This window comes from Urocampus carinirostris, chromosome 2 (assembly GCF_059441175.1).
Source record: "Urocampus carinirostris isolate Australia breed hairy pipefish chromosome 2, RoL_Ucar_1.0, whole genome shotgun sequence".
In the NCBI taxonomy this organism is placed as follows: Eukaryota; Metazoa; Chordata; class Actinopteri; order Syngnathiformes; family Syngnathidae; genus Urocampus; species Urocampus carinirostris.
The window spans coordinates 42,669,315-42,690,257 of NC_142350.1; the positions used below are offsets into that span (position 1 = coordinate 42,669,315).

Below are 20,943 nucleotides of genomic sequence, written 5' to 3' on the forward strand. Positions count from 1 at the left end.
GTGGTTAGAAAAGGAATTATAAACAATAAGGAAACCCAGTTCTCATTTGACGGCATACGTATTTCTTTTGGAAGTTAACCCTAGAGGTTATTGTTGTAACCCTTTTCAATGTTCCTGCTTTGAAGTGAGTGATTTTTTTTTAAAAGCTAAAGACAAAAGGGAACACAGCTTGAATTGATGACGTGGTATCGTTCCCTTGCCTTCACCAAATAATTGGGGAGGAGAAAGATAAACAAGACAAGTAATGGGATTGAGCCTTAAAAATGTAATAAATTTGTTTAATTTCTACTATTTCTTTCGGGACAGTTTGTAGATTTATAAATAAACAAAGAAAATATTGGACAATGCGTTTAACTGGACTGTGTACATAATTTCTCTGAAAATATTGACAAGGGACGTGATCATAATCTATTTTAAACATTTATGGGGGGAATGGCTGTCTTCTATACATTATTTTGGTCTGTGGCGCTATTAAGTGTTGGATGCATGTACTTCAGCAACCATTGAAAGGCAGTTTTATCGCACACGTTCCAGAGAGGACTAGCATAATTGACCACTAACTACCTCGTTTGGGTGGATTAATGGTCAAGTGAGTGTGATTTAGCGTTAGGCACACCACAAGTGCATGAAAACAAAATCTTGGCAAACTTTCCATTTATTGAAGTTTTTGTCTTTGCTTTCCTTTTTCAGTTTTTTTTTCTATTATATTTGTTAAAGCCTTAAAGGTATTCCCAAACATGTATATTTTTCAATTAGGCACAGATCTTGTGGTGTTCCTTACCACAATTATGCAAACATGTTGAAAATATTCCATGCGCAGGGGACAAAGAAATTTAGTCTCAAAGTTCACCCATTTGACTTGTTTGCTGTAGAGTTGAGACATTGAAGGAACACAGCACTTTCAAAATGACGAAACCATTAACACAACATGCAAGATCAGTGATTGTAGTTAACAGCGGTTACGTACAACTCATTTCTGGTTGAAAAAATTGAAATGTTGCTTACCCTGAAGCCTTGTGACTGGTTCATTGGAGTTGTGTGCTTAGACCTCAAAAAGTTGTGAGGGGTAAGTTTACCTGCTGCCACTACAGCGGGCATTCCTTGTCTGCCTTCGCATCCTCTTAGGTAGGCAATCGTTGGTTTTTCTTTGTGTTTTTCGCTGCGTGTCACTGCTGGTATAATTTTTCTGGCCAGCTCCTTGGCAGCGTCAGGGCTGCCGAAGGCTTTCCTGTTTTGCTTGCTCCTGGTTGGCACCCGTTGGCTGCCTACTCTGTGTTGTTTGACCAGCAAGCATAGCGTCTGTCTCTACGTCGTGACAACTACCTCTCTGAAAAACATTTTTTTTGAAAAAGAGCGAGCGAAAGTTGGCCTGCCTGGCCACAGAAGAGGAAAAAGGAGGCAGCGACTGTAGTGGAGGCACCGGGACAATTGGTTTTTTTCCAGCTGCCTTTGCTTTTATCGCCCTAATCGTTGCCAATTTTTGTTGTTGTTTCCTGGTTAGTATGGCTGCTCACTGTGTGTGTTTTTGGTTGGCTGCCTTTCGTTAAAAGGTCCGTGTGGTTTTGTGCCATTTAGCCCCTTTCTGGCTGCTCGCTTTTTTGTTGTACCAATACTGCATCCAACTGCGACACAACGCCGAGGTATTCTCTACAAACACCTTTTAAGACTTAGCTTAAAACACTCGTAACGTGTAAACCAATATGGTAACTGGCTTACAAGGGTGCTAGTGTTTCTCACATGATGTCACAGCTCAGGATGACAAATACCAGAAAGACTGTTTACAAAATGCAATACTTCGAAAAATGATTGGTATAAACTAGTGAAATTTAAAAATATTTTATGGAAAAACCATGCACTATTTTCGCACATTTCTCGGGTTTTAAGAATTTTGGATTACCTTTAAATAAAACTTGATAAACAACATTTTTCTACCTTCTTTCATCTTTTTTTTAGCGCTATTTTTTTTAATACTCACATCTCCAAATATCTGTGTGCCTCTGCCGCTAGTTATCTAAATTCTCATCTCATCAGCTGCACCGCTTATCCTCAGTAGGGTCGCGGGGGTGCTTGAGCCCATCCCAGCAATCATCGGGCAGTGGGCAGGGGACACCCTGAACTGGTTGCCAGCCAATCAAAGGGCACACGGGGACAGACAACTCACTCGCTCATTCACACCTAGGGACAATTTGGACTGGCCAATTCACCTGAAATGCATGTTTTTGGAATGTGGGAGGAAACCGGAGTGCCCGGAGGAAACCCACGCAAGCACGGAGAGAACATACAAACTCCGCACAGTAAGGCCGGGAGCTGGATTTGAACCCACGCAGGAGGTTCCCACGACCTCAGAACTGTGCTGCGCACGCGCTAACCACTGCGCCGCCGTGCTGCCCTGTTATCTAAATTATGTGGTGTAAATAAGGTTGAGAAAAATTTGGACAACTCAGTGCTGAAAATCACTTTTTCTTGTCTTATCCAATCCTCAGGTTCTGCTACACTCTATGCATGGCAGCAGTTGGCTCAACCACACATGGGCGCTCTGTTGGACGATCGGCCCGGAGTACTCACAAAGGGCTACCGCATGTTACCACACGAGCAAAATGAAGTGGACAGCTGGCAAATGGACCAGCCAGAGGAGGATGATGTCTCAAACGATTCTTGTGCAGGCCTGCAAAGGGAGGGCTTTTTGGACCCTTCGAACTCCAATACTTTACTTACAATCTGCTGCAGCAAAAATGGCAGCCCTGATACCAGTAGCCAGTCAGACACACTGCATTGTGAAAAAACACGATCAATAGAAATAATTAAACCCAAAGAGCCTATTCCAAGCCCACCTCTGTCTTCCTCAACGCCATCTTCCTCTGAGATGAATGGGCATGTGGACTTCAAGGAACTCAGCACATTGCCTGGTGAGCTAGTTTCTTAGTTGGTGTCATAGCATATTTCCATCCATCCATTTCTACTCTGTAGCATGACTGTTCCATGGGTAGGGGTTTAAAGGTATTCCCAAGTTCCTAAACATGCAAATTGTAAAGAAATACTAAATAGTATTTGCAAATAATTTATATATATTGGTATATTCCTATTATTTTTTGGGATCATGCATTTTAAAGACATCGCGTCTTGTCTTTGTCATCCTTAGATGTGACGTCATTGCAGGAACACCGGCACCTTAGCAACCAGTCGCCATAATGTTAACACGTTAATTATTTAAAGAGGTTAACAATGTTATAAATAAAGTTTTGTTAGTTTTTGTGGAGAATGCTTAAGTGTTGTGTCCCAGATGGATTTAGTAATAGTACAAAAAGGTGCGAACTGGCAAAAACTAACACACAAAGAGACGCTTTGGCCGAAAAATAAGAGGTTGGCCGACCAAAAAATACACAGTGAGTAGCAAGGCTAACCGAGAACCAAAAACTAAAAGCAAAGCTGGCCCGGGTATAAACCAAGGAACACGGCAAAACTGGCGCTAACGTCAGCCTAGCTAGCCAAACAGCACACATCGGGAGCTAACCGGTAGCAAACACAACAGGAAAGTCAAGTCAAGTCATGTTTATTTCTTATAGCCCTTAATCACAAAGAGTCTCAAAGGGCAGAAATTAGCTGAAGAGCTGTGAGCCGCTGTGTCCGTGCGCGCCGCCATGATCTGACGCTAACTGGGAGCTAGCCGGAAAAATATTACCCATCGCGACACACTCGACAAAAACAATGGAAAATCCACTATCGCCTACATAAAAGGACACAAAGGCAAAGACACACCCTCTGTCAGGACCCAATTGCGTTTTATTAAAGAAAAACGGAAGGGCTTCGCCCACTATCCAGTGTCCGCTAGGCACGGGAAGCAGGTCGCTCTGAATGCGGAAGTGGATCTTCTGTGGCGAACGATGGCGGTGTCGGGAACGGAAAAATGGGTTAGTAGGAGGACAGGCGAGCAAAAACGAGGTCGGGATCGGAAGCGAGTCGTAAGCCAGGAAAGAAGAGTAGACGTGGTCGGGAGCACAAGCACAAATGATCGATGTGCAGTTTCTGTTACTACAATTGGCATCTGTTTCGGACCTGCCTTACATTGTGTTAATAGGATTCTCGCCATTTCAAAAGTGTTGTCTTTATTCAACGTTGTCACAGCTCTACTCAAGAAACAAGCCGGATGAGTCTACTTTGAGACTAAATTTCTCCAGTCACCTGGCGCATGGAATATTTTGCAACATATTTGAATAATTGTGGCAGGACACCATGTGTTGGGTGTCTAATTGAAAAAAAGTTTGGGAATACCTTTAAGACTGGACACCCCATGTTGCATGGTCATACATCTACACATGTTAGCACATATGTCTACTCCACCTGCAGTTCCAGTATGTGCAGTCATTGAACACAATCCAAACAGAGTACTTTTATTTATTTTTTTAATTTGTCTTTTGATGAACCTAAAATATATTTTCACCTACCGTATTTATTTGTGTGTATTGCACACTTGTGCATAACGCGCACCCCTAATTTATTATTAAACATCAGTATAAAATTTGGTTTCACTTTTTCTCAGCTCAAACTAAATTTTCGTATAATTCCTACGGGTGGTTTCTTGAAGATGCTTCAATTTCAACGTTGTGTCTTTAAGGATTGAAAAGTGCTCTAAATGTTAGCAATTGTTGCCATTTTTCTCAAAACTCAAGGTTTTTCTTCTTACCTTGTGAGCTAGCATTAAGTTTGTATGGCATTGTCCTATAAGGCGTCATCGTCCCCTCTGGATCACGCCCAAGAGGACAGACGCATGCTACACCTAAAGAGGGCACTTTGAAATGCGTATTAGTGCAACGACAATGTAAGGATTATAGAGTTTTAGTAATGTCAATGCAAAAAAGGTAGCATTGCCTGGTGGTAAATTGAAATGGGAAGGACTTACTGCGACTGAAAAGTTACATTTTTATCCAACACCTCTATGGGCAGATTTGTGTCTCTAAAACAAATATATTCGCGATTTACTCAAGACCTAAAAATTGTATGTCTTGATAAATGCACATGCATGATTAAAAATCTCTTATGTAAAACACAAATATATTTTGGGTTCTGCAAAATATAAGATTCGTATGAGATTTTTCTTTTTCTTATAATGCTACTGGAAAAATTGAGAATTTGGCTTTGAAAGTGCTTGAATTTGGCAATGAAAAAGCTCCACGAACCATGCTTAATGGACAACGTAAACTATGAACACAATTCCATCATAAAACCTACAATGTACTTACTGAATGTCCTTAAGTTAAATTAATCAGATACACCAAAGATTGTTTCCCTCTTTGTTCTTTTTTTGCATTTATCTATATCTTTCAGGACAATTTTATCCTTTCTCCATAACATTCTTCTCTGGTACCTTGAATAAAAGATAGGGTGAAAATGTCCTCCAATGTCATCTAAATCACTGGTGCTTAGGCTTTGGCACTCGCCGCTTTGCCTCAGGTTGATTCCTATTGCATTTGTAATTGTGGTCAGCGAAATTTTTCGACTGATCAATCACTGCACAAATAGGATAAGATACTTTCGTAAAAAATTGTAAATAACGCTCACCCAAACTTTGAGTTCTTTTTAGGAAAAAAAAGTGTGTTATACACGAATAAATACGGTATGTTTTCCTTCATTCACTCCTCTGTCCATGCTCCATGGTTGCAACATAATAATGCTTAGCACAAGAATTGTATCGCAAGTGTGATTTAAAAAAAGTTACCCTGATTTTGTGAGGGAATAGTTCTTGGTGCACTTTGTCACTGGACTTGAATCGTGCAATTGCCATGTTATTTAATTGCTGTCCTTTTATTCTATATGTATCAAATGTCACGAGTTTGTTTTGCCATGTGACCAGTAAAAAAGACGTTATCAATTTGTTGTGAGACAACAAACATCGCCATGGTGTCCTTTGTGTGTGCTATTGTCAAGTGGCTTTTGAATTGCTTAGTTGAAGAGTCTCAGCACCTTGACACTACTCATGATCATGTGAGCTCGTATATCAGGAACTATTATAGAACAGTTGTCCATGTCACCTGAATGCTCTCCTTACTGGGTTATATATGAGTTGACCCTGTGACTTTTCTCTGTCAACACAAGCAAAGTCATGCTTCTTAATCCAATGCAATAGCAGTTTTGAATTAAGACTACTCCTCTCATTCACTTTTAATTCATTTTCGTTGTGTTACAAAACCATTACTTAAGCCAGGGGTGCTCAAGTTTTCTACAGCATACAAGCTACTTTAAACAAGCAAGCGAGTGAGTCAAAATGATCTACCGATCACGGAAATTGCAGAACATAAATATTTGGGAATGGTTTGAGGATTCTATTTACATTCTCTGATTAAACGAAAAACTAACTGCATTGTAGAATTCCTAATTTGTGTAATTGAATGCTGACAATATTTCTCAATGCATAGAAATCAAATGTGTAGACTCAAAATAAAACAACAGTCTCATAGTAAAAAGTGTCAAGTCATAATAACTAACACTGTAATGCTAACATGCTGCACTTGACCGCCAGATGACAGTGTGTCCCTAAATACAAAGTTTCCTGTGACCTTCCAGTAATAGTCCTGTGATCTACCAGTAGATTACGATCTACGTAATGAGCCCCCTGACCTAAGCAATGATTTATTACAATCTGAAAAGCTTCATGTTGCAAGTACTAACTTTACAGAGGTAAGATCAGGCTTAAAATAATCCAGCAGGTATTAAAGCTCAACTCAGCCCGAGTCATATCAATTGCCCTTATTTGCAGGACCGAGCCCAAAGGAAACCCAAAATTTCAGACTTTATCTTTGAGAACTCAGGAAAAGGAGATGTGATTTATCCATCCATTATTTGCACCGCTTGTCCTCAGTAGGGTCACGGGTTTTTTTTTTTAAAGAGTCGAACGGAACATTTGAAATCATGCCACAGCAGCAATACGTCATTTTTTTTTGTGGACCACGTTCTTTTGTGGTCAAAACTACTTACAGCCTCGAAGCGCATCAGCGAGGCGATATTAGCGTAGCCTGAATTTATAGATTGACATCTTAGGCCCGGGCTAAAATAAGCGTTGGGCTCGAACTCGGATTTAAGCTTAAGATCGTACCTCTGTAACCTTGTTAAATAAAAAAAGCTGGTGCTTTGGGTTTCTGCTGCAAATGTTGGGTCTTTTTTCTGCATGTTTGTGATCCATATTGGTGAATTCATGATTCATATTATTAATCTGAATGCTGTGAATGTGTCAATTTAATCAACCCCAACTTTCCTCTTTTCTCTCACTTAGTCAACTTCCCAGTGAAGTGTTTGTCCCACACTAGCTCCACCTATACGTTCACTACTTGCAGGATACTCCACCCCTCTGATCAGATATCCTCAAGGTAAGCTAAATTACTTAAAAGTTTGTTTTAGGGCACACTCACACTAGGGCCATTGTCCCATGGCCAAGCACGATTTATGCTAAATTTTCGGATTTTCGTGATAGTGTGACTAGTGTGAGCGCAATCTGTGCCTGATCACGGCATGGATCCCCAGTTTGCCCCACATGAGAGAGGTTGGCAGTAGAATTGGCTGCAGAGCCACAGGAGTAGTCGCTGCGCCACAAGTAACCATGACAACAAATATCAAAATTTGAGGACAACTTGTAAAAATTTGAATACTTTTGAAATCATGTGATCCTCACTGCTCAACAGTTTAGACATTTTGCTGTGTTTATACCACTTTTCTTTGACAAAATGACTAAAGGCATTTAACACAAAAATTTATTTTTCAGAAAACGCACTGATCAAAATTAGAGAACACCTATGACCTTGGCACGGGGAAAACATCCTGAGGGGTACCTCAGTCAGCACTTAGTAAAAAGTGTACAAGCCTCTGCTGTTAATTACTTCCAAAAATCTGAATCCAAAGGATAGCATTAGTCTCTCACACTGCTCTGGTGTTATTTTGGTCCGTTCTTCTTCCAGCCTCCATCACACTTTGGTTATTGTAGTAGGCTCCTTGACCATAACTTTGTCACCAAGGGTTTTCCAGAAGTTTCCTATTGGTTTAAGATCAGACCTCTCATCAGGCCATGCAATTAAGTCAATGTTTTTTACCTTCAAGGAAATTCGTTACCAGTTATGCTGTGTGACATGGAGCAGTATCCTGCTGGCTAATCAGGCGTGTTGTTGAAGAAGGTTCTAATATACATTTACATTCATTCAGCCATTTAACTCTACAAGAGACCCAACTCCTGCTGCAGAAAACATGCTCCTAACCATGACACTTCCCCCTTCACCTTTCACTGACTTTTTTTACACACATAGGGTTTAGTCTTCTTTCAACGTGTTGCCCAACATGATTCCCATCAGACCCAAATAAATTTAATTTGCTTTCAACCCTGAAATGAACTCTGGACCAGTTCTCTGTCCACACAACATGCTCCTCAGCAAAGCTCAATGTAGATGTTTGAGTTGTTTTGCTAATTAGAGGTTTGGTCACTGCAGTGTGGGCCTTCAGTCCAAGTGCTATTAAATTCCCAGACACGGGCGGTATGGCAAGACAGAGCCTCACCATGTTCAGCAAATCCTGCTGCAGTGTGTAAACGATTACCCATTAACATCGTCCACAGTGACCTGTCCTCTCTTACGTTTGTCTTCCGTGGACGACCAGCCTTCATAGACGATTCACATGAGTTTACAGTTTTGTAAAGATTCAATATTTTTGAAATCACATATTTGGAAAGATCAACATTTCTTGCTATGGCTGATAGGGTCATCCTTTTTGTTTTAATCTGGACAACCTGAGGCTTTCTGTCTCTTTAGAATGGCCTACCATCTTGCAAAGACAGGGAAACTGGTAGTTAGAATGCGAGTTAAATAGGGGTTGACAGATAATCCATGAAATTAGCGCCATGCTGTAGATTACCACCATTAAGTGGGAGGCACCTGAAAGTGTCCTCTAAGTTTGATCAGTGTATTTTTGGCAACACACGGGTTTTTCTGTTGAAATGCCTTATCCATGTGTGAAAAAGAAGCATGATATTGACACAACACAATGTCCTTAAACTGTTGAGCAGTGAAGATGGTATTTCTTTAAATGTATTACATTTCTTATAAGTTATTCTCTAATTTAGATTTCAGGTGTATAAAGCAGGCAACGAGAATCTTAAAGGAGCTGTGCGGAATTTTTAACCTTTTTTACTTGCCGCCACCCCATCATCGCAGCCTCTGTCAAACGTGTCAATCATGTAGGTGCTCGTACTTGCACGATGGTAGACTGGAACATCATACAAAGATGAAAAAGCACATAAGAATGACGCCTCAGAGCAGGGGTGTCAACGGGTGGACCACGGGCCGCATCAGGCCCGCTAAGGGATTTAATCCGGACCGTGAGACAATGCTGAGGGAAGCGCAAAAGAAAATGTTGAAATATAGCCACTTGATGTTGCCAAAGCCAGGGGCATCTCACAAACGCTGTACTAGTATTTCTTTCTTTCTCTCTTTCTCTCTGTGTGTCTGTGTCTTTGTGTCAGTGTCTCTCTCTTCTTCCCTTTTTCTCTCACTATCTCTCTCTTTCACTCTTTGTTTCTCTTTTTTATCTTTCTTTCTTCCTCTTTGTTTTATTTCTCTCTCTGTGACCTTTTGCCTTTTTTGCTCTCCCTTCCTTTTTTTCTTTTCCCTCTTTTCTCCCTTTCTCTCCTGTTTTCCCCTTCTCTCTTTCTCTCCTCTCTTTCTCTATTCCTTTTTCTCTTTCGATTTCTTTCTTTCTCTCTCTTTTGTTCCCCCTCTCTCACTATTTCTCTTTTAATCTCTTTTGTTTCTCACATTCTCTCTCCATCCCTATCTTTTCTCTCTCTCTCTCTCTCTCTTTCTGCCTTTCTCTCTTTCACTGTCCCACCCTCTCTCTTTTTCTCTCCCTATCTTTGTCATATTTCGTTCTCTCTCTTTTTCTTTCTCTCTAATCTACTAATCTGGCCCCCGAATAAATGTTTGTTCTATCGTGTGGCCCCTGAGTTAAAAGGAGTTTGATACCCCTGGTTTAAAGGGATTTGTATTGTAATAAATGTAACAGGGAGACTGATTGCCAAACCAATTTTGCATTTATCTCATAAATTGGCGAATATTGTATCATGGTGGAAATGTTCGGGCAACTCGCAGGATTCATAATGAATATGGGCATTTGACGGATATTTCCTCACGAAAAAAAGAGGGAACTTTCTGTTGTCATTAAATCACTTTATTTTTATTTTATTTTTCCGCTTGGTGTCGTTAGTGTTGTACGTTTTGTTATTTTCTAGTGCGTAAACTCCTGGAAACACATGATGTGACTCCTCTCCCCTGTCTCCCCATTCCTCCTACATAATGTGTTCACCGAACAGCTTTGCTAAAAGTAAGATATGAGCGGATAGCTAAGGAGGCAATAACGCAAAAGGGCTCGTTTAAATTAATCTGGAACTGTTAACGCATACTTAATAGATAAAATATTTAACTTTCAGCTTTTTAAGGACACCTCAAACCTTTAAAGTAAAAAGAATTGTACCATGTTGTAAAGTTTGCTCTCCATAGCGCTGCTAAACTGACAAAACAACCACCCGCTTAAAATGACCCTTTATTTTTGTGGAGAATCATCATAATAACGAACATATTTAAGGCAAATGGGATCAGGCATGATTTGGTAGAGTATTGTGAGTATGGGCCAAAGGGGGACAGGGGTAAGGAAAAAGTCAGGCTTCAGCACGTACGGTAGAATCGTTCCTAGTGTGAGTCTACCCTTTAATAAATCATTTATTATATGGTGCCTCTCTCGTAATGCTGCATTCCAGAAAGTTGGGGAGTTGGATTGATCCCACTCTGATGGTACCAGACACGACCTCAAAGTGTTCCAAGCAAATGTAAACTGCAAAGACGACTGATCACCAATAGTTGTTTTTTTCGCTCATTAAAAGACATTTGAACCTCCAGCAAACCTGCCCTCTCGCAAGAGCTCAAATTGTGGAGGAAAAATGGCAGCTGGTGTCAAAAGCGCTCACTGTAAACTGCCTTCTTTAACCAAGTTAATCATGTTTTATTTACCATTAACCATGTGTTTCCATGCGAATCGCCATTTTGTCAAGTGACGTCTAATTGAAGCAACTCGATAAAGTCAGGGTACATACTGTATCTGTTCCCCGACTGCGGCTAGGACTTCTAGCCTCGACTGTCATTCCAATTAGATTTCCCTGGTCGGAGGTTGAAAAACTCCAACTTCCCACTTTTATGGAATGCATCAAAATACTGGAGCCATACCACTTAGTTGACATTGTCTCCTTGATTCCATTGGTTGGCAGATCATGTGTTGAGGAGGAGGAAGTGGAATTATTTCATGTGGTTGTAATGGCTGGCGTAGAGCAGGCCCAATGAGTGGGTGAGGAAAGGCATGGCAGGCGTGTATTGCTGTGCAATAAGACCTTTCGAGGCCAATTTAGACTAAAGGCTGACAACAATTCATTGTCTTCAAATTAAGGAAAACTTCATTCTTATAGCCAAAGGTCTAAAAATGCCTCGAGTTTTAAGTGATGGATTGTTGTCATTTTGATTAATAATGAGGTTGATACCAATTGTCCGAGAAGATATCGGACGGATGGGGTCGAGACAGGACGGGACAGACAGGATTGATATCAAAACAGAATATCGAAAATAGACAGGACAAACTAGACGGGAACGAAACTGTAAACCGATATTAAACAATGGGACAGACAGGATTGATATCAAAACAGGATATCAAAATTAAACAGGACAAACTAGACGGGAACAAAACTGTAAACCGATATTAAACAATGGGACAGACAGGATTGATATCAAAACAGGATATCAAAATTAAACAGGACAAACTAGACGGGAACGAAACTGGAAACCGATATTAAACAGGACAAAATAAACGTGAACAACACCAGACAGGAAATACCAACAGGAAACAGGACCGAGTCAAAACCCAAGTCTTGCGGGCAAGAGGTTCGTTGACGGACTGACAACTTCATTTGTGTGGCTTGTCGATGTTTGGTCTTTCGGAATTTTTCTTATAGGCGTCCTGAACAGTTCCATCAGCTTCAAATGTATCTCTGATTCAAGTAACAGTAACTCACATTGGATGTTCTTTGTTAAACTTTACTACATTGTCTTTGCACCTATACTGCTTTTGCGTACTTCCAGGAGTATTTTAGAATAAATTTCTCCAAAGTCAGGTTCGGATGCCATTACTCGGTTCAATAGGTTCAAGCTATAAAAAAAAGAATAATTGAGTTATTAGCTGTTAGAATTTGTATTCATTTTTGGGACACCCTTGATTTATATACTAAGCTCGCTCAAATCAACTACATTGAGGTGCTATGGTTACAAGGCTGGAGTAGTTGCATGTGACTAATATTCTCACTAACTCAATATTGAGTTCTATTTGGTAGATTATAGTTGTAAATACTGATCTAATGAATGTCTGTTTCTTTCCCTGCACCCATACATCCGTCCATACTCCACCACCATTCTTCATATGTCCGTTTACAGCTCGCCTCTATCTTCTTGTCAGAGCAGTACATCGTCCACCCCAGCAGTCTTTTCTGCTTCGCATACCCCAAACTACACACCCTGCTGTACACCACGCCGCCTCTCTTTGTCCCTCTCCCTGACTGAATCCTCCACTAACCTTCGAGACGCCACCAAGACCTCCAGTGCCTCGCTAGGCATCGGACGCCTCCTCGAAGAGCATGGGATCTCCGCATCGGCGTGTGATCCGAGCAACCGGGACAGAGGACCCACCGAGGAGGAGAATGTTGACATGTTGATAGGGAAACCCCATGACAACCTCTTTGTCCTCCAGCCTTCAGATTCACCGCTTTCTTCTGCCACCTGTTTAGATTTTCAGTTTAGCCCATTTGATGACCACCTGTCAGATTTTGACACTTTTTTAGCTTCTAGGCCGGCACGCGTCATCCTGAAGGAAGTGTTCAGCGAGGCCGATAGGGAGCGAGGTTGCCGGTCGGAAAATGACAAATCTACCGAGATTTTAAACCTGAGACTCGTGGAAAAACTGAAAAGCTTCCACACCCGGCAGCCTCACGCTGCTTCGGTCACAACGGCGAGTTCTCTGTTAGCTTCGTTGCGCTCTAGCTGGCTCGACTGCACTGCAATAGGTCTGAACACTGGATTGAGGAGGAATAGAAGCTATCCTGCCACGGTTGGAGCCAGCATGGCTATGAAAGATCCAGGGGGTCCCCATACTACTGACATCATCGTTCCACAATCGATGCAATGCCCACAAACACAACCTGAATGCACACACGACAGAAAACAAACACACAAAAAATCACAACCTCTCCTAGAAGTTGATCAGAGACAATTAACCTCGAGCAAAATGCTACAAAATTCAATTAGCAACAGTCAATATGATCCTCCTTCATAACCATCTTTAATATTATTGGTGCAGACCCGATACTTATATATAAGAAAGCTATTGTGTGTGAAGCCCTTCACCATGGTGTCTCTTACTTGCATCCCGGGGGCCAATTGTAACCGGCGGGATGATCATTCGAGGCCCCCACTTTATTTTGAATGTTTTAAGGGACAGTGTGTATTGTTTAGTGAGAGTGAGAGTCTAGATGAATCTTCTTCATCACCTTCAATATTTCATGTTCAGACAAGATACCTATATATGTGAAAAGCTATTGCATCTGAAGCCCTACACAAAGGCTCTCAAAAATCGCAGTCAGTGGCAACAATTGCACCCTGCAGGATGATAGTTTGAGGCCCCTGCCTAAATCTAAAAGTTAAAAGGGACAGTGTCTAATAGTAAGCGCCTGCTTGTGGTAAAAATCTGCCATTGAAAAAACGTTGAACTTTATAATACGCGAAAACACCAAAACTTTTATTTAAACATGCATGTTTTAAAATACTCATACGTCGGTAAATTCCTCTTTTTTTTTTTTAATAAATAAGTAACATCTACCTAACCGAGAGGGAGCTGACATATGGTAACTTCTGGACCATAGGCCGCACCTGACTACGATTTATTTTTATATATATATATATATATATATATATATATATATATATATACAGACGCTGCCCTACTTACGAAAATGATCATTAGTAAGTTGAATTTGTTCGCAAGTTGCTTTAGTGCTATATTTTGTATGCTTAAGGTTCATATGAGTATGTTCAAGGTAACCTGTATTGTTTTGTACTGGAAAAAAAAACACTTTCCAAAATAATATGCTCTAGAAAAATAAATAAAGTTTAACTTACTTTTGGAAGTTGAGCTTCAAGAGTGAGGCGACTTCCTCCTCCGTGGTAGAAAGTGGCCAAAAAAAAGCGATCCAACTATTTTGTCAACAGCATCAAGATACTAAACAATAAAAATGTCAAAGTTCTTGGTGCGCTGGAGACACAGTATAATATGTGTACACACGAGCTAGGAAGAGTAAGCCGAGTTTCTTCATCAGCATGGAAGCTGGTTGAGCCCTCACAGCGCCACATGCCGGTAACGGCGGAAAGAAGCACTACTGTACTGTCCTGTGCAGTACTCAGAAAAAGGTGCGCAATACAAAATCTAACTTACAGCAATGTCCAGATATTTTTTGACATCCCGATAAACAGATTCCTATCTACCGTTTTTCGTAACTCGAGTGTATGTAAAGGAGCGTCTATATTCATATATATATATATATATATATATATATATATATATATATATATGTGTGTGTGTGGTGTGTATATATACATTTTAAGGATTATGGTAATCGTGACACGATTGATGTCACATTGCTGTACAAATTGGAAGGGCGAACTTCCAAACTTTACACAGGTTTTAAAAAAAATTCAACCGTTTTTTTTCAAAGTGGGTTCTTTGCTCTGTTTGAATGTTGATATATGCCACAAACACTCTTTAATATTTGACTGTCTTACATTTTTACTTTTCACAAAGTATTTGAGGTACACAAAAGACAGAAAAACAACCAACGGACTGAATGGATGTTGCTCGGCCATGGCAGAATTGTAAACTTACCTGTTTCGGTCATTTTGAGTTTCCGTAGTTGGTATTCCTCTTTGTGCTTCCTGTTTAACTACACTATACAACGACATCTAGTGGTCAAGAAATACACATTGTCCCTTTAACGGTCACATGTATGATGTGTTTCTCCTCTTAAATGAATGTGTGATGTTTTGGAATGTGTTCTTGGGTATTCTGCGGAAAGTGTGCAATGTTTCACAAACGATTAATCAATGGTATATTTTTGTAAAAGAATTCTATGTCAAAATGGGGATGCCCATATCTAAATTCGAAGTTACTCTTAGCGGAAGGGCAACAAACTGCGTGCAGGATTAAAATATTGCACAGATATACTGCTTTTATTGAGAACTTTCTATCAGATGGATAGAGGTAACTGAACATTTTATTGCTGTTTCCAAAATGCTCGTCATTTGTTTTCAAATTGTTACATTAGCGTTTTCGAGTTTATTTCTGCAAAGTGTGCTTAATTTAGTCTTTGTCGCTTTTCCATTTTTAAACTTGCATCGTATGGAAACAACCTCTAGATGTAGGTCGGAGTGTTTTTCTGAATGTATCCATCTGTCCACATTAATTGAAAAAAACAACATGTGTTGCTATAAAGTAAATCGTATATATTTGTTAAACGTAAGAGGAGAAAACTATTTTCACGGAAAGGATATTTTACAGAAACATACTCTGTATGAAATATTAATAAAGATACTGAAATATGAATGATGTCTACTTCCTTTGGAAAAAAATGGGCACAGTTTTTTGGGTGACGCAAACACAAGGAGGCGGGAACCAAGGTGCTTAAAAATATTGGTATTTATTAACAAAATAATCAACAATTAGAGGCTAGATCTTGGGCCCGGCTCAAAATTCGGGTCAGGTTTCCTCTCTCTCGCTGACTAAAAAAAAATGAATATTACTTACCTGTCATTGTTTCATCTTTGTGGAAGATCCGCGCATCCGTCTCTTGCGCAGCGCAACCTACGTTTGGGCGCTATTGCCTAAACAGAGGCGGGTGCATTCCATCGCCAACAAATGTGGACCTCTAAACCTGCTAAACTAGTTCCGAAGCAACATGTTGCTCCCTGTTACATTTTGGAAAAATGTTTGATAATGTAAAAATATATGTTTTTTTGTAGGACAGAACCGGAAGATTTTTTTTTTTCCATAATGTCCTCATGATGGGGGCAAAGTATCAATTAAAGTAAGGTGGATTGAGTCCTTATTCCATTCAGTTGTGCAATAATTCCAAAATGGATTTATTAATTTGAATTGTGACATTACAAAAGTTATGTGTTAAAAAGTATTTTTAAAGTAGAATACTTTTATTTGTTAAACAAATACTTGAGCCTGTAAATTGGGTTTGTTCTTGGATAAAAAGTAAATAAAGGTTTCTTTTTTGTGGGTTTTGACTACTGCGGGACTTTTTTTAACGCAACCCCCGCAAAAAATAAGGGATTACTTTACTTGAAACAGGCCTCGTCTCACATTCACCAACTACGGTACATGCTACACTAGGAAAAAAAACTACGATGACCAGGATAAAGCCCCTATCCACACCCGCTTTACCTACTACCTAATATGTTCCGCGGCCGGAACAGCTTTGCTACACGTAACAGCAAAGCAAATAGTGGCAGTGGGAAAAAATGTATATAGTCAATTTGAACTTACTTGGGCAATCTCAACAACTACAGTACTTAATTGTGAAAATATTCTACTTTCACCTTTTTAAGGACATCCCAAACGATTACCTTTAACATAAATTATAGTAAAAGAGCAATCTTACTTGGATTAGGCGTTAAATGTTAAATTTTAAGTTTACTAATCTTTTAATAACTGCGTTTTATTTCTATTTCATTTTAACGACCAGTCATCTATCTTATCTAGTTGATAAATCAATTATTATTAATATTGTTTTATTATTATTATTTTTTTTTTTTCGAAAAATGTACATGAATGCACCCAATAAAATAAACTTCATATTTCAATAAAAAATCAAATGTGAACAAGGTTCTTCAAAGAAGCAAAGAAAACACAATTTCTGAGTGAATTCGAGAAACGTTATGTTTTATTTTACTTCGCTACTCTAAAACTCTAAACCGGAATATTACTGACTGTATGTTATGAATACACAGAGCTACCAAATACTAAGATTTGTTTAGTAGTGTACTACGCCACTTTATAGCAAACCAAGAAATGGGCATTTTCTATGAAAACTTGGAAAATGGGGGGAGAAGGAGGGGGCGGATCGAGCAGGGTTTCTTTTCTCCTCTAGATGGTGCTCTTGGTTCGAATACGCTTTTGGTGCATTTAAGACCAAGAGTTCTACGGTGTTTAAAGCAGGGGGATTGGGGATGTGGGCCAACATTGGATTTAAAAACATTTCAAATGATTTGCAATAGAGCCGGGAGGGTAAAAAATTAATAAAATAAAATGAAAAAATATTCATTTTATTTTTTTGTATCCAACGATACAGTTTCGAATCTGGTACCCTACCTAGCAAAGGAAAAAAATATAAGTTGGGTTTATCCAATTTATCTTATATCACAGCTGGTGTTTCAAAAAGACATATCTTCATATTTTGGCATTTAAAAACAATTCCAATTGGTTTTGAATAGCTCAAAATTAAAGCAAGGTAATAAATTATCTCCCTTTTAAAGCACGTTTTAATAGTTTTTGAAAACACAAAATGCATTATGAGTAGCCCAAAAGAGTTTTCTTTTCTGTGAAATTCGATGGATAAAATTAATGCATGAGAAAAATAGCAAGTGAAAACAAATTTAGCCAGGAGTTTTACAAAACGCATTGTCATCAGCTGTTTCTACCTAAAATAGCGCTCTTAAATTCTATTAGGGGCGGCAGCACGGCAGCGCAGTGGTTAGCGCGTGTGCGGCACAGTTCTGTGGTCATGAGATCAAACCTTCCTGTGTGGAGTTTGCATGGTCTCCCGGTGCTTGCGTGGGTTTCCTCCAGTTACTCCCTGAGTGAGTGGGTTGTCCATCTCTGTGTGCCCTGTGACTGGCTGGCAACCAGTTCAGGGTGTCCCCTGCCCACTGCCCGGAGATGGCTGGGTTGGGCTCCAGCACCCCCGCGACTCTACTGAGGATAAGCGGTGCAGATAATGGATGGATGGAATTCTACTAGGATTTTTTTTTCACTATCTGAGAATTTTTTCTTTATCCATTCTGAAATAAAATTTTCAGTATTTGGCAGCTCTGTATACATAACATACAGTGTTTTGACTAACGCGTTGCAACGGAACACAGGAAGAACTTTCAACTATGGACCTCTATAGCCTATAGACAAGGGGTGTCAAACTTATTTTAACTCGGGGGCCACATGATAGAAAAAACATTCTCTCGGGGGCTGTACTAGTAGAGAGGAAGAAAAAGAAAGAGAAAGTAAGAAATAAGAGAAAGAAGGGAAAAGCAAAAGGGTGAGACAAAGAAAGAGAATGTGAGAAACAAGAGAGACAAAAAGGAAAATAGTGAGAGAGGGGAAAAGAAAGAGAGCGAATAAAAGAAACCCAAAGAGAAAGAATGAAGGGGAAAGTGAGTCAGAGAAAGAGAGAAAAGGAAGAAAGAGCAAAAGAATGTAAAAAGACAGAGAGAAAGAGAAAAAGAGAGACACAGAGTGAGAGAGAGAAAGAAATAAAAGTACAGTGTCTTTGTGAGAGGCACCTGGCTTTGGCAACATCAAGTGGACATATTTCAACCTGCGGCTCGCTTTTCTCTTTGTTTCTCTGTGTTTCTTTGACCGTTATCGCGCAGGCCTGATTCAATCCATTAGCGGGCCTGATCCGGCCCACGGGCCGCCTGTTTGATGCAACTGCTATAGACAAAATGGAGATGGAGTGTTTTTCCCCACTGCAACGCCCATCAGAGGACTGATTCTGATGATCATTAGAACTTCAGTATTCAAGAACTGCTTTGACTGACTTTAAACGTCAGAGTGTCTAAAGTTCATGTACGTCCGCACCGCCCTCAGAAAAGCCCATCATGCTTATTAATAAGACTTTGTATTTACTCCAGCCTTGCCTTTTTATAGACTGCGGTTTTTGTCACTAGTCTTTCTATTACCTTCCTCTACGAAGCGCCTTTTGTTACTTCCCTTACTCCTGATAAAGTCGGTCAATCTGCACGTGTGTCCCCACTTGGATCCTCTCAACCCAACATCAATGTTTGTTCGCAAGTTATCAAAATGGGACAGGCCAAAAAATATGAAGGGATCACTGCTTACACAGGTTATTGTACATGTTTTCTTGGTTTTAGTTTTTATGTGGCTGTTTTAAAGCAGTTCTATAGGGTCGGCCTATATGTATATATAGTATATACGGCCATTTTTAACTAGTTACTTTCAAAGTAACGCACTACATTTTGGTGTCAGCAATCTGGAGGTGCGGGGGGATTAACAGAATTACTTTTTAAATGAAGTAACTAGTTACTGTACCTAATTACTGAAAACATATAGCAAAACTAAGATGAGTTTTTACTTGTGTGGGGATTGCATTCATCTACAACGAGGCAGCAGAAGTCAGCACAGCTGGTCCCAAAAGCTGAGAGTTTTATGCAAGAATGAGCTTGTGAAGCTTTGAGTTTGCCTTGGAAACAAGGCCAGCAGAGCTCATCTTATCCCTCAATCTGGATGTTGGAATCTTCCAAGATCCTTTTTGTTTTTTGGGGAGTTTTAAGAAAGAAAAGTACCGTACTTTCTGCACTACAAAGCACACCACATTATACCCCAAAAATTAGGTCAAATCCAGTCAAGTAAAGTTTAATTGTATAGCCCTTATTTACAATGATCCTAAGGGGCTGGACAGACCACAGATTATTCCAAGCTACAAGCTATTATTACACCATCCCCTGATCTAAAACATACACGAAGAAACCTCTAGAAGGGCCCGCACATGAGGTAATCCCCCTTTCAGGATGACCAGGCTGCAACGGATGTTGCAATAAAAAATAATACACAGATATTGTCAACATGAAATATAGGTCTTACATAAGTTAGAGAATAGAAGTGTGCTTTAAGCCTAGATTTAAACATTTTCACTGAGATTGCAGATCAAATCTCAGTGGGCAGAGCATTCCACAACACTAGGGCCTGAATTGAGAACGCTCTCGAACCTGCGGTTCACTTCTTGGTTCTGGGATCACTAGTCGACCAGCATTTTCACAGCGAAGGCTCCGGAACGAAACATAGGGGGAAATTAAATCTGATAGATGTGAGGGAGCAAGTGCACGCATGATTTTGTTTAATACCATCCATCCATCCATTATCTGCACTGCTTATCCTCAGTAGGGTCGCAGGGGTGCTGGAGCCCATTCCAGCTATCTTCGAGCAGTGGACAGGAGACACCCTGAACTAGTGGCCAGCCGGTTGCAAGGCACATAGAGACAGACAACTCACTTGCTCATTCACTCCTAGGGACAATTTGGACTGACCAATTAACCTGAAATGTAGGTAACCGTAGTGCCCAAAGGAAACCCACGCAGACACGGGGAGAACATGCAAACTCCACTCAAGAGGTTCGATCTCATGACCTCAGAACTGTGCCGCACACGCGCAGATCTAATTGATCTTGGGGCCCCATGAGGGCTTGGGCAGGTCCTGGAATTGTGTTCAGCAGTATCCATCCTAAAAAATAGGCTTGTATTAATCTTGAATGAAGGTAACTAAAGGAAAGGTAGGAACATTGAAATAAAAACAAAAATAATGTTCAAAATATACAGAAATATAAATGATAAAAAATACAAATGTAGAATAGGATAACAGATACATGATCCACCAATTCTTTCCTGTTTTGACCATCAAAACTAATAAAATAATTTTCAAAGGATTCAACTGTTGTTGTTTTTGTTATAATTGGCTACAGATATCAAAAATGATTTCCAAAATGTATGACTTACTCTGGTAGTGATTGATCTGTTTCGGACAAACAAGTTCCCTTATCCA

General features: G+C 39.9%; 1 protein-coding gene across 5 annotated transcripts in view; it reads left to right on the forward strand.

The window, feature by feature from the left end:
* Positions 1 to 20,943, forward strand: part of trak1a (trafficking protein, kinesin binding 1a) — a 73,241-nt gene that overhangs the window by 47,412 nt on the left and 4,886 nt on the right. For 2 of the 5 annotated variants that reach the window (XM_088326559.1, XM_088326560.1), the window contains 3 exons: positions 2,484 to 2,906; positions 7,265 to 7,358; positions 12,498 to 14,019. In XM_088326559.1, coding sequence (XP_088182685.1) covers positions 2,484 to 2,906; positions 7,265 to 7,358; positions 12,498 to 13,392 — 1,412 coding nt within the window. In that variant the 3' untranslated portion in view covers positions 13,393 to 14,019. Of the gene's footprint in view, positions 1 to 2,483; positions 2,907 to 7,264; positions 7,359 to 12,497; positions 14,020 to 20,943 lie in introns of those variants that run through there. The other 3 variants (XM_088326561.1, XM_088326562.1, XM_088326563.1) reach the window with 3 other exon arrangements.